This window comes from Chrysochloris asiatica, unplaced genomic scaffold (assembly GCF_000296735.1).
Source record: "Chrysochloris asiatica unplaced genomic scaffold, ChrAsi1.0 scaffold00004, whole genome shotgun sequence".
NCBI classification, from domain to species: Eukaryota; Metazoa; Chordata; class Mammalia; order Afrosoricida; family Chrysochloridae; genus Chrysochloris; species Chrysochloris asiatica.
The window spans coordinates 13,316,769-13,328,539 of record NW_006408522.1 but is presented as its reverse complement, the minus strand read 5'-3'; the positions used below and the strand labels follow the sequence as shown (position 1 = coordinate 13,328,539).

General features: G+C 42.4%; 1 protein-coding gene across 1 annotated transcript in view; it reads left to right on the top strand.

The window, feature by feature from the left end:
• AQP9 (aquaporin 9) overlaps nucleotides 1–11,348 on the top strand; it is a 75,383-nt gene extending 64,035 nt beyond the window's left edge. The window contains exons 5-6 of the mRNA XM_006831853.1: nucleotides 5,742–5,959; nucleotides 11,174–11,348. Coding sequence (XP_006831916.1) covers nucleotides 5,742–5,959; nucleotides 11,174–11,348 — 393 coding nt within the window. The remainder of the gene's footprint in view (nucleotides 1–5,741; nucleotides 5,960–11,173) is intronic.
• Nucleotides 11,349–11,771: the final 423 nt, after the last annotated feature.

The window sequence follows — 11,771 nt, the reverse complement described above, 5'->3', positions numbered from 1 at the left end:
AACAACAACAACAAATGGCCAGAGAAAGAAATGTTATCACAAGCTGCAATAAGAAAAGCAAAATATTCAAATAAAATTTATGGATCTTACTCAACACTGGGAGTAATAGACACATTTCAAAAAGTCACATTCAAGAGGTCATAGTTCTGGAAGAGAAAACCCAAAAAGGTAAAAAGGCTTGCAATGATGTCACAGGTGTAACAAGTGGAGAACAGAGATACAGTGCAGATGGGGAGGTGGGTGCAATAGAACATGATAGTAGCTTTCAAAAACTTGAAAGGCTAGCAAGTGGAAAGAAGAGTAGTCTTATTGTCTATGCTGTTGTTGTTGTTAGGTGTCATCGAGTCAGTTCGGACTCATAGCAACCCTACAAAACACTGCCCAGTCCTGCACCATCCTCACAGTGATTGTCGTGTTTGAGCCCATTGTTCCAGCCACTGTGTCAGTCCATCTCATTGAAGGTCTTCCTCTTTGTGCTGGTGCTCTACTTTACCAAGCATCATGTCCTTCTCCAGGAACTGACCACCTAATAACATGTCCAAAGTATGAGAGACAAAGTCTTGACATCCTGGCTTCTAAGGAGCATTCTGGTTGTACTTCTTCCAACACAAATGTTTGTTCTTCTGGCAGTCGATGGTATATTTAACATTCTTTGAAAACACCATAATTCAAAGGCATCATTTCTTCTTTGGTATTCCTTATTCATTGTCCAGATTTAGCATGCATGTGAGGTGACTGAGGATACCATGACTTGGGTCAGATGAACCTTCATCTTCAAAGTTACATCTTTGCTTCTTAACACTTTAAAAGAGATCTTTGAAAGCAGATTTGCCTAATGTTTGATTTCTTGACTGTTGCTGCCATGGGCATTGATTGTGGATCCAAGTAAAATCAAATCCTTGACAACTTTAATGCTTTTTCTGTTTATCATTATGTTGCTTATTAGTTCAGTCGTGAGGATTTTGTTTTCTTTATCCTGAGGTGTAATCCATAGTGGAGAATGTAGTCTTTGATCTTCATTAGTAAGTGCTTTATGTCCTCTCCACTTTTAGCAAGTAAAATTGTGTGATCTGCATATTACAGGTTGTTATCTTTAGCAAAAGATAATTCAACATATGATATTAATTATATTGTTCAATAATATAATATTAATGATATTGTTCAAGAGCAATGCTGTTGTTGTTGTTAGGTGCCATCGAGTCGGTACCGACTCATAGTGACCTTATGCACAGCAGAATGAAACACTGCCCAATCCTGGGCCAGCTTCACTACTGTTGCCACGCTTGAGTCCATCCATGCTGGACTCCATCTCATTGGGGGCCTTCTTCTTCTTTTTTTTTTTTTAAACCAAACGTGATATGCTTCTCCAGTGACTGGTCCCTCCTGACAATATGTCTGAAGTATGAGAGATGAAGTTTGGCCATTTTGGCCTCCAAGGAGAACTCTGGCTGCACTTCTTCCTAAACGGATCTATTGGTTCTTTTGGCAGCCCATGGCACTTTCAACATTCTTCTCCAACACCATAACTCAAAAGCATCAATTATTTTACTGTCTTCCTTATTCACTGTCCAGCTTTTGCATGCATATGAGGTTATTGAAAATACCATGGCTTGGGTCAGGCACACCTTAGTCCTCAAGTTGACATCTTTGCACTTCAACACTTTAAAAAGTTCTTAAGAAGGTCCGGAAGAGCAGGAAGGGTGGGAGCTGTTGCAGCCTTAGCTCTACATCCAAGAGCAAACAGCGACTCACTCCAAGTTTATTGCTGAGTCAATAAGGGCAGCAGGAGGGTCTCAGAATTGACTTTGGGGAGAGGTAAGGATGACAGGACTTCTCTCCAATCCAATTTTCCATTCAGTTCAGGACAGATTTATCCTAAAATGAAGATGGGCTTGAAGTAGACACTGTTGACGGCCCTTGGAAGATTCCTCATATGGATTCAGATAATTTCCGCTGGATTTAAAAAGGAATATCAATGTTGACTATCTCTCTTAAACCTTGGCATGCACAGAGAAGGACTGTATTTTTGTTCTTTGTAATTTGGATCCACAGCCACCTCCCGATACTCTCAGGTTGATCTGAGAATGTGAGGACAGAGTGAAGCCTCTAGCCCCTGTATACTTTCCCTCCTTACAGCCCTCTCTCCATTCAGTCCCAGAATAGTGCTCTCTTCCTTCTTGAAGCCCTTTCCCCTCTTGAGAGTTATCCATCCGGCCCCAGAAGGCATCCCTGCCACAAGGAGTGCCAACAGCCAGCAGTCCAAAGGAAGGAAGAAAGGCACCATCCCACCCGCCTGGAATTCTCTAGTGAGTTGGGGAGAAGAGCATTTGAGATCTGGTTTCAGCCCTTGCTCTTACCATCTGTTTGACCTTGAACAAGTTACTCAGAAAAATTTGAAAGCAGTCAGCAAATTGCAGTTTGGTCCGCCCTCCCTGCCTCCGCATAGCTTTGTTCTACTAATGGTATTTTGTAAATTTCTACTTATTTCCCCAGTGCCCTTCCTCAAGACGTTGTCTCAAATATCTTGGTCACAAGGAGACTACTTGGTCTTCTGGTCAGTGGAAGTTCAAGCTCACTGAGAATTAGCCATTTCTTGGCTAGCATTTATCCCCACATCAGCTCCTATTTCACTGTATCCTGATTTCAATGTGCCCTTTTTTACAGAATAATTTACCAATTTCTCTAGGACCATGTTTTTCAACCCAGTTATTTATATATAGCTAAAGTAGAGTCCTGGTGGAGTGCAGTAGTATAAGCATTGAGCTGTTAATCACAGGGTTGGCGGTTCAAACCCATCAAGTGCTCCTCAGAAACCCTATACAAGGTCTCCATGAGTCAGAACCAATTAGCAGAACTTAACAACAACAATGTAGAGAAAACAAAGATCAGAAAACCTTGGCACTCTGACCATTAGCAATCTCTGAAGGCTTTATGCATTCCTTGGACTTTAGGGGTAGGTCATAAAAATGCCAATTTTTAGTCAGATGACACCCAACAGAAATCTTGGCTATCCATGAATACATTTCTGGGTTACTTTACTTTAAGATTACTAAATTATCCCAATAATTTAGTAATAAACATTCATTCAACTAATAATAATTGAAAGTAATAAACATTCATTCAACTAATAAGTCCTGACTGAACATGCATTAGGCCAGCTATAGCTCCATGGTTCCTCTTCAAGAAATTCAGAGTCTGGTGCTCCATATGACAAGTTCAACAGATCATTCTCTTACAGGATGACAGGGCAGTGACAGAAGGAAGATCACACAGCAACCTAGGCCCAGAAGTAGAGTTTCTGCTCTTCCTGGGAGTGTTGGGAAAGACTTGAAGAAAGGCATTCTTGGGAGAGAACTTATCTCTTTGAATGCAATTTTGTAATGCAATTATTTGGGGAAGTAGAAGAAATGGTGAAGAGCTCAAATGCTAAAATCCACTGCAATCAGTTGTCTGGTTTGCATCCAGATTCTTCTGTTTACAAGCTGTGTGCCTTTGGGCACATTTCTTACCCTCTCTACTCAAGTTTCCTGTCTGTAAACTGGGGGAAATGGTAAGATTTGCCTCATAGGGAGCCCTAGGGATACAATGACTGAATTCTGCAGCTCCTCAAAGAGTTGGTGATTCAAACCCACCCAGTGTTTCTGCAGGAGAAAGACTTACCTGCTCCTATAAAGTGGTGATGGTGGTGGTGTGCCGTGGAGTTGGATCCGACTCACAGTGACTCTGTATGGGGTTTCCAAGGATGTCAGTCTTTATGGAAGCAGAAAGCCTCATCTCTCTCTCACCAAACAGCTGAATTTGAACTGTTGATCTTGAGGTTTGCAGCCCAACATGTAACCCCGCATGCCACCAGGCCTCCTCCTTATAAAGATATGTTGTTTTTGTTGATGTTAGTGCTATCAAGTCAGTTCTGACTCGTAACCCTGTATAGGGTTTTCAAGAAAGCAGCTGGTGGGTTTGAACTACCAACCTGTGCTGATCTTGCAGTACCACACCTGTAAACATGACAGCCTGGGAAATCCTCGGGGCAATTCTACTCTGTCACATGGAGTTGCTATGAGTTGAAACAGACTCTGTGGCACCTAATAACAACCACCACCTCCTGTGTTATTTGAAAGTTTTAATGAGCTAAAGCATATGAAGTAATCGGCACTTAATAAGTGTTTAACTACATAGCTATTAAGGTAGAATGAATAATAGCTTGGAACGTATCTAAAATTGAGAACAGAAAAAGAATATTTATAATTCTCTACTTCAGAATAAGGATCTCTGGTAGCGTAGTGGTTATGAATTGGGCTGCGAACCTCAAGGTCAGCAGTTCGAAACTACCAGCTGTTCTGTGGGAGAAAGATGAGGCTTTCTGCTCCCGTAAAGATTTACAGCTCGGAAACTCTGTGCAGGGTCACTATGAGTTGGAACCTACTCCACGGCACATAACCACCACCACTTCAGAATACCTGTTAGAATTGTTTCTATGTTCTCATACAATTTTTATGCACCTTTTTACATGTAAAACATAATGCACGTACAGTTTTATATATTTTTCCATTTAATATCAGTGTTTTAATGTCACAACATAGCTTTTGTATTTATTGCTTACAATGACTGTATTGTTGTGTGTGTTATTGTTAAGTGCTGTCAAGTTGGTTCTGACTCAAAGTGATCCTGTATTGCTTTCCAAGGGATGGCTGGTGGGCTTGAACTGCAGACCTTGTGGTTAGCGGTCCAATGCTTATCCTACAGCATCACACCAAGACCTTGTAATGGTTATTCGGTAGACAATAAAAGGACACCCCATAATATAGCCAGCCCTCTTCCTACTAATAAATATTTAGGCTTCCAGTTTTTCAGTACTATGAATAAAGGCTTGAGGCACACTGGTGACGCTGTAAGGTAAACACTGAACTGTTTACCACAAGGTGGGTTGTTGGGAGAAATATGAGACTTTCTGCTCCTATAAAGATTTACAGCCTCAGAATCCCTATACAAGGTCACTATGAGTTGGAATCAACTTGTTGGCACCTAAAACAACAACAATGTAAGTACTTAATTAAACATATTTGTTTTGTGATTTTTCTTTTTCTGTCTTATAGATTATTTCCATGGGATAGTTCTTAAATATCTAATTAGGTCAAAGTGTTGAGTACTTTTATGCTTTTCCTTTTAAAAAGCATATTGCTAAATTTCTTCTTAAAAGTGTTGCACCTGTTTAATCCAACTAGAAAAGCCTGAGAAAACTGGTATCATTTTCTTACCATTTGCTGTTGTTTGAATTTCTTTCATTACTATGAATTTGCCCCGCTTACTCATTTCTGAACTCGACCTTTCTTTCATGCTTTCCACTTGTATCCGTTTTCTCCTTACAGATGGATGTCTTCATGTTTTGAACATGTCCTTCACTCATTGTTGTGGCCTGTACCTTGTCTTTCTGTTTAGCTGGGTAGTAGCTAGTAGTACAGTGTGGTAGTTTTGATAACAGTATCTAGAGCAGGGCTCTCTATCCAAACCTCACTGCCGCTGTCTAAGTGTGTGACTGTAGACAAGTAATGTATCTGTAAACGGGAATGTGATTAGCAGCTGCTTCTCTGATTGCTCTGGTCAGAACACAGTCTGGCATAGTGTCCTCATCCTGCGTACGCACGTTATCACTAGATTTATTTTTAACAAGAGGAGGTGATCTCTGAGGTGGGCAGCTAGACTGAGAAGAAGCTAAATCCCCTGCACATTTTCTCCCTCTCCAGGTAATGGCCACCACGTTCCTCCTCATGATTGTCTTTGCCATTTTTGACTCCAGAAACTTGGGGGTCCCCAAAGGCCTAGAGCCTATTGTCATTGGCCTCCTGATTATTGTCATCTCTTCCTCTTTGGGACTGAACAGTGGCTGTGCCATGAACCCTGCTCGAGACCTGAGTCCCAGACTCTTCACTGCTTTGGCAGGATGGGGGTCTGATGTCTTCACGTAAGTAACACAGGAGGGGAAGGGGAGAGAAGGAGGCCTGCTGTGCCTTACTGGGGAGGGTTGTGCTTTAACTCGGAGAACCAGAAGAGTTTATGGGTATGGAAAGTGATTAAGTACATACTATGGTCACAAGTAGAACAATTTTACTGGTGTTTTATTTTCTGTGCATGTGAATTTGTAAGAGAGAGAAAGACAAAGACAAAGATGGACAGACAGAGAGGAAATGAGTGAAAGAGAGAGAACAAGTGAGTGATAGATAGTTGGCTCCAGACCAGTAGGTCGGTGCCATGTAATAATCATAATCCCTCAGTTATTACACAGTGTTAGGGGACTATTGTGGTCATATAACTCATCTACTCATTCTCTTCATGGCAAGGTTGGGACTGGAATGCATATCTTCAGATACTAGACTGGACTCCTCCTAGTACAGTGACCTACGGTTTGTCTAATCACTCATTCATTCAGTGAGGCTTTGTGGAAATGATCGATGCTGTGGTCACTGTACTTGGCAAGGAAAACTCGAGATCAAAGGAAACCTAGTCTCAGTAGTGTACTAAGTGCTCTGAGAGCTCTCAGTCCAAGTGCTGGAGGAGAGACTGAGTCTGTGGAGCTGGGAAAAGCATCACTGAAGAAGCAAGAGCTGAGAGATTCCTGGCCCAGCAGCATGAAAGTGAGCTCATGCACAGGAAGCCACCGCAGACCCCCAGCTTTCTACCTCAGACCAAACAGAAGACACAGCCCTGTGATGGTTCCAATCCCCCAGGACAGACTCCCCCATTCTTCCCTTCCCACTCTTCTCCCCTAAAAGTCACAGTGGTCCAGGCCATCTGCTCAGCACAACTCCCTATGAGAAAAGGAACTCATTTGGGTTCATCAAGAAGAGTTAATATGTTCCAATGGGGGTGAAGAAAGAGAAGGAGGAAAAAACACATGTAAGCAAATTTTAGCTTAATGTTTACAGGGAGAACAAAAGACTTGTTGTTGTTGTTGTTAAGTGCCATCGAGTCAGTTCTGACCCATAGCGACCCTGTACAGGGTTTCTGAGGCTATAAATCTTTACGGGAGCAGAAAGCCTCATCTTTCTCCCACGGAACAGCTGGTAGTTTCAAACTGCTGACCTTAAGGTTTGCAGCCCAGTTCGTAACCACTATGCTACCAGAGCTCCTTGTGGCCCTAAACACTGCCCTGTGCAGACACATGTGATAACTGAGTAAGAGTTTGAGTTGCCCTTCACCATCTTGGAAAAAAAATGACTCAGTTCTCTGCATCATCCAGAACTTCCAGAGTGTAAGCACCATGGAGACAGGGCCTGTGACAGCTTGTTCATTGCTGTCTCCACAGATCCTAGTACAGGGTCTGGCACAGAGAGAAGACTTAATAAAAATTTATTAAATAAAGGAATGTACAAATGCTAAGTGCATGGTCCAGGCAGGTCCTAGGAGGTGAGGGATTCAAAGAGAATTAAACAGCATTCCTTATTCTCAAGGAATTGACTATCCAATTAATTGTCTAGAGCAGTAGTTCCCAATCACAGATGATTTTGCTCCACATGGTACATTTGGTAATATCTAGAGATTTTTTTGTTTTATTGCTACAACTAGGGGTTGCTAAACATCCCAGAGTGCTTGGGACAGATCCTTAAAACACAAAGTTATCCATAGTCAATAGTACCAAGCTTGAGAAGCTCTGGACTGGCATGATAATTACTAGACTATGTAAAGGTTCAATAAAATGTCCTCAGTTAAGTAGGCCTTCTTATACTCTTCCAATAGAGCATCAAAACGTTTGCCCCAAAGATCTGCGTGTTCACAGAACCAGAACTAGCCTATGAGCTTCTTTTAATCATACCTGTGAACGTCTTGTTTTAGGAAGCTACTTCCCAATCACCTTGGGAATACCCACGATGTTCTGGTCCCCCTCTGAGCCCATCTTGGCGACTCATTCATAGCCCTAAGTGATGGTGGTTCCAAAATTGATAAAGATGCTGTCTGTTCTTTGATTTCTTAAGTAGATGGGAGAAGAATCCATGACTATCAGAGAAGACAGGGTCACCTAATGCCAAACCCTAGCCTGCATTGGTAACCCTGGCCCTCATCATCATTAGGGACTTTCCCCTTCATGTATTCATTGATTCATTCATGCAGCTACCTTATTTTTGTTCAAGGTCACTTGATAAAGGTGATAAAGATCCAGTTGCTGTTCTTTGGTTTATTTATGATTTTATGGGAGGGGGTAACATAGACTCTTACACAAAGTTGAATTTGCCAAGTGCAGTTAAAGAGGTTTGGTTAATAACTCTAGGAGTTGAGAGAAGACAAATAGCTCTAGTTTCAGGAATCATGGCAGTAGCCTTTGGATATGCCTAACTTGGGCAAAGAGAACCTTGTGTACAGAGACAAAAATGTTAAAATAGGAACTTATCTGGTCTAACTGGCAAAGTGTGTGAAAAAGATGGAAAAGGACAGCTGTTATCAGATCGTGGAGGAACTGGATCCCTAGAATAAAATGTTGGGATTTGTTGCTCCTCATTCTGTAGGCTATTGGGAGAAGCAAAGAATTTGGGCCTGAAGTTTGACATAGTAACATAACATGCTTCACTTCAGCGAAAACCACTCTACAGAAGAGTGGAGCAGAAACCAGGTTGAGAAGACTGAGCTCACTGGTAATCCTTACTCAGAAGGTCTCAAAGAACCCTTCAGGGGAAGCAGGTACCCAAAGTGCTCTTGGAATGCTCCTTGTTCTCAGGGTTCTGCATCAAGCACCTCAGCGGATACCCTAGCTTGGATCTCCAGCAAGGTCTCAGGTAAAAACAAGGCAGTTTCATCCTCAGCTTCTCACTGTCTCTGTGTGGCAAGCAGTGGAGGATGACCAGGGAAGGGGAACCCAGGAGATCAACAAAGCCTGACTTACTCTTTCTTTCCCTTTAAATATCAAGATGTTTCTCTCTGCTAATTCACTTTAAACTGTCAGTGACTTCGGGGATGAAGTTATCTCGGGAGCATCATTAATTTTTAGAATTAGTTTACCGAGAAGAACTAATTTCTAATGATCATACGTAAGAAAATGGACACAAATATCCCTGGCATCCGTCAAATCATAACCTGCAAATGCCCACTACCCTGTGGGCACATAAGATGGACCCCAGGCTAGTAACCACACCTGACAACTTGGAACCTTCAGCACAAGGACTTGAGCTCTGTAAAACGAAGAGGGTTCAGTGAAAGGAGGACATCTGTCTTCACAGGCATTTTGGGTCTCAATCTGTTAAATAACACTAAGAGAGTCACCATAAAATATGATGACGTGTTAGCCATTCACTGTTTATCTCAAAGATGAGTCCTAGATTTGGGAGCTTTGGGAAGGGAGCTGCACCTTCCGCTTTACCATGCGGTAAGAGTGACATCTGGTGGTTGTGGTGCACAATCACAGTGCTATGCCATCTCAAACTTATGAGAGTGTGTGGTGCCGTAGGATAAGCACTGGACTGCTAAATGCAAGGTCAGCAGTTCAAATTCACCACCACTCCTTGGAAACCCCATACAGGGTTGTCATGAGTTGGAACCAACTTGATGGCACTTAGCAACAACAATGGGGTTATTCAAAGTGGCGCAAACTGTTAATGTGCTCAGCTGCTAAATGGAAGGCTAGAGGTTCAAGTCCACCTAGAGGAACCTCAGAAGGTAGGTCTGGTCATCTGCTTCCAAGAAATCAGTCATTGAAACTCCTTTGGAGCACAGTTCTACTCTAACACAACTGGATCAGGCAGCAACTGGTTAGGGTCATCCAGGGAGGAGGGACAGGGCAGATGGAGGAACTGAGCTCAGAGGGAGATGCCTTGCCCAGCAAACTTCTAGGTGCTCCTGCGATTAGAACTAGGTCTCAGGAATTCTAGGGCAGGGTCACTTGGTATCCTTTCTTACCAAACAATCAAAATTTGATTGAAAAAATGGGTAACATGGAACATATATATAATTATAAAGCACAATGATAAAAAGAATGGCTAAGAATCCTTCCCCCAGCCAGGACACGGTCAGCTCCTCACATCTACCAGTGCACTCCTTTACTCCCCATGCTCAGCATTCTCCTGATATTCGTGTTTATCGTTCTCTGCATTTTAAAAATAGAGTGAACTCAAATATAAATGTCATTAAACATTACACTGTATAGCTTTGCTTGTTCCTGAGCATTCAGGGTTTTTCATACTGAAATATTTAAATGTATTTCCCCTCCCCTAAAACAAAACAAACTATGGGGACAATCCAGTAAGACATTGTGTTTTCTCTAGAACCCCACCTCTTTCTGGAAGAGAGTGAACCAGGACATAAAAGACTGAGGATAACTTTGAGTTGTGACTCAAAAGTGAGCACTGATTTTTTGGGTAGCTCACATATACATTTCCCCCACCCCCTCCCAATCTATTCATTCTTGTCACAAACATTTCCATTTTTCTTTTTTTGTGTGATATTCCTCTTACACTTATGATCCCAGGAATCTTTCCACATCCCATGTCTCTCCTTTTCATTCACAATTCCCAGGCAGTGTTATCTCAGGCTGTTGTTCTTGTTAAGTGCTGTCAAGTCATCTCTGACTCACAGCGACCCTGTATAGGGTTTCCGAGGAGCAACAGGTGGGTTTGAATGGCCAACCTTGTGGTTAACAATCCAGTGCTTATCTTACAATTCCACACCAGGACTCCAGATGAGGGACAGGTGATTCCTGATTCACTGACCTGAACTTTTCCTAAGTCGTGACCATGATTTCAGGGGCCCTAGTTTCTAAAAAGGAGCTGTGGTAGCGAAGTGGTAATCGGGCTGGTAATCTCATGGTCAGCAGTTCAAAACTACCAGCTGTTCCGCAGGAGAAAGATAAGGCTTTCTGCTCCCGTAAAGATTACAGCCTCGGAAACCCTGTGCAGGGTCACTATGAGTTGGAACCGACTCCGCGGCACATAACAACAACACAAACTAATTTTCTAAAAGGAAGAGAAGTGGGACTTACTGTCTCAGCAGCCCTATTAAGGCAATGGGGAAGATCATCTGAGTCCAGGACGATACTGGGAAATCTCAGATGGTGGCTGCCAAGTTCCAGAATGCCCTTTTACTTAATTCTTGTTGACTGAAAAGGAGCTGTGAGCCTGAGAAAAGCTACCTGGCAGTGACAATAACACCAGGGGGAAGGTGAGTGATATATTCATAATTTCTTGTTTGATTTCAGAGCTGGAAATAACTTCTGGTGGATTCCTGTGGTGGGCCCTATGGTTGGTGCGGTCATTGGAGGACTCATCTATGTTCTTATCATTGAAATCCATCACCCAGACCCGGATGCAGGTTTCCAGACAGAATCATCAGAGGACAAACCAGAGAAATATGAACTTAGTGTTATAATGTAGTAGCCGGCTCACTTCTTGATTTGCAACCGATTGAACTGGAAATCTCTTCCGGAAGGATGGCATTTAAGGGTCTGTGTTTTCATGAGTCTTCCCATTGTTGGAATCTTCCCATTGTTTTCTGCTAATTGTGTGGGACACCTCATTGGAAAGGCATCAGAGTGAAGTTTGACATCACTGACCTCAGAACAGCTCTGATTGTCCACAGGCACAGCCTGCCTTCCCATCCTTTTCTCTCTCTTCCCTTTGATAGGGATCCTTATTATGGATTAGCACTGATAGTAGCTTGGAAACTTGACCATGGACTTCACTGGATGGTCTGAGTTCTATTACCTGTATGAAATAGTGCCACCAAAAGCCTGTTTTCAATGTTCACTAAGGTTACATTCTGAGTACCAACTAAAATCTAAATTGAAAGATAAACGA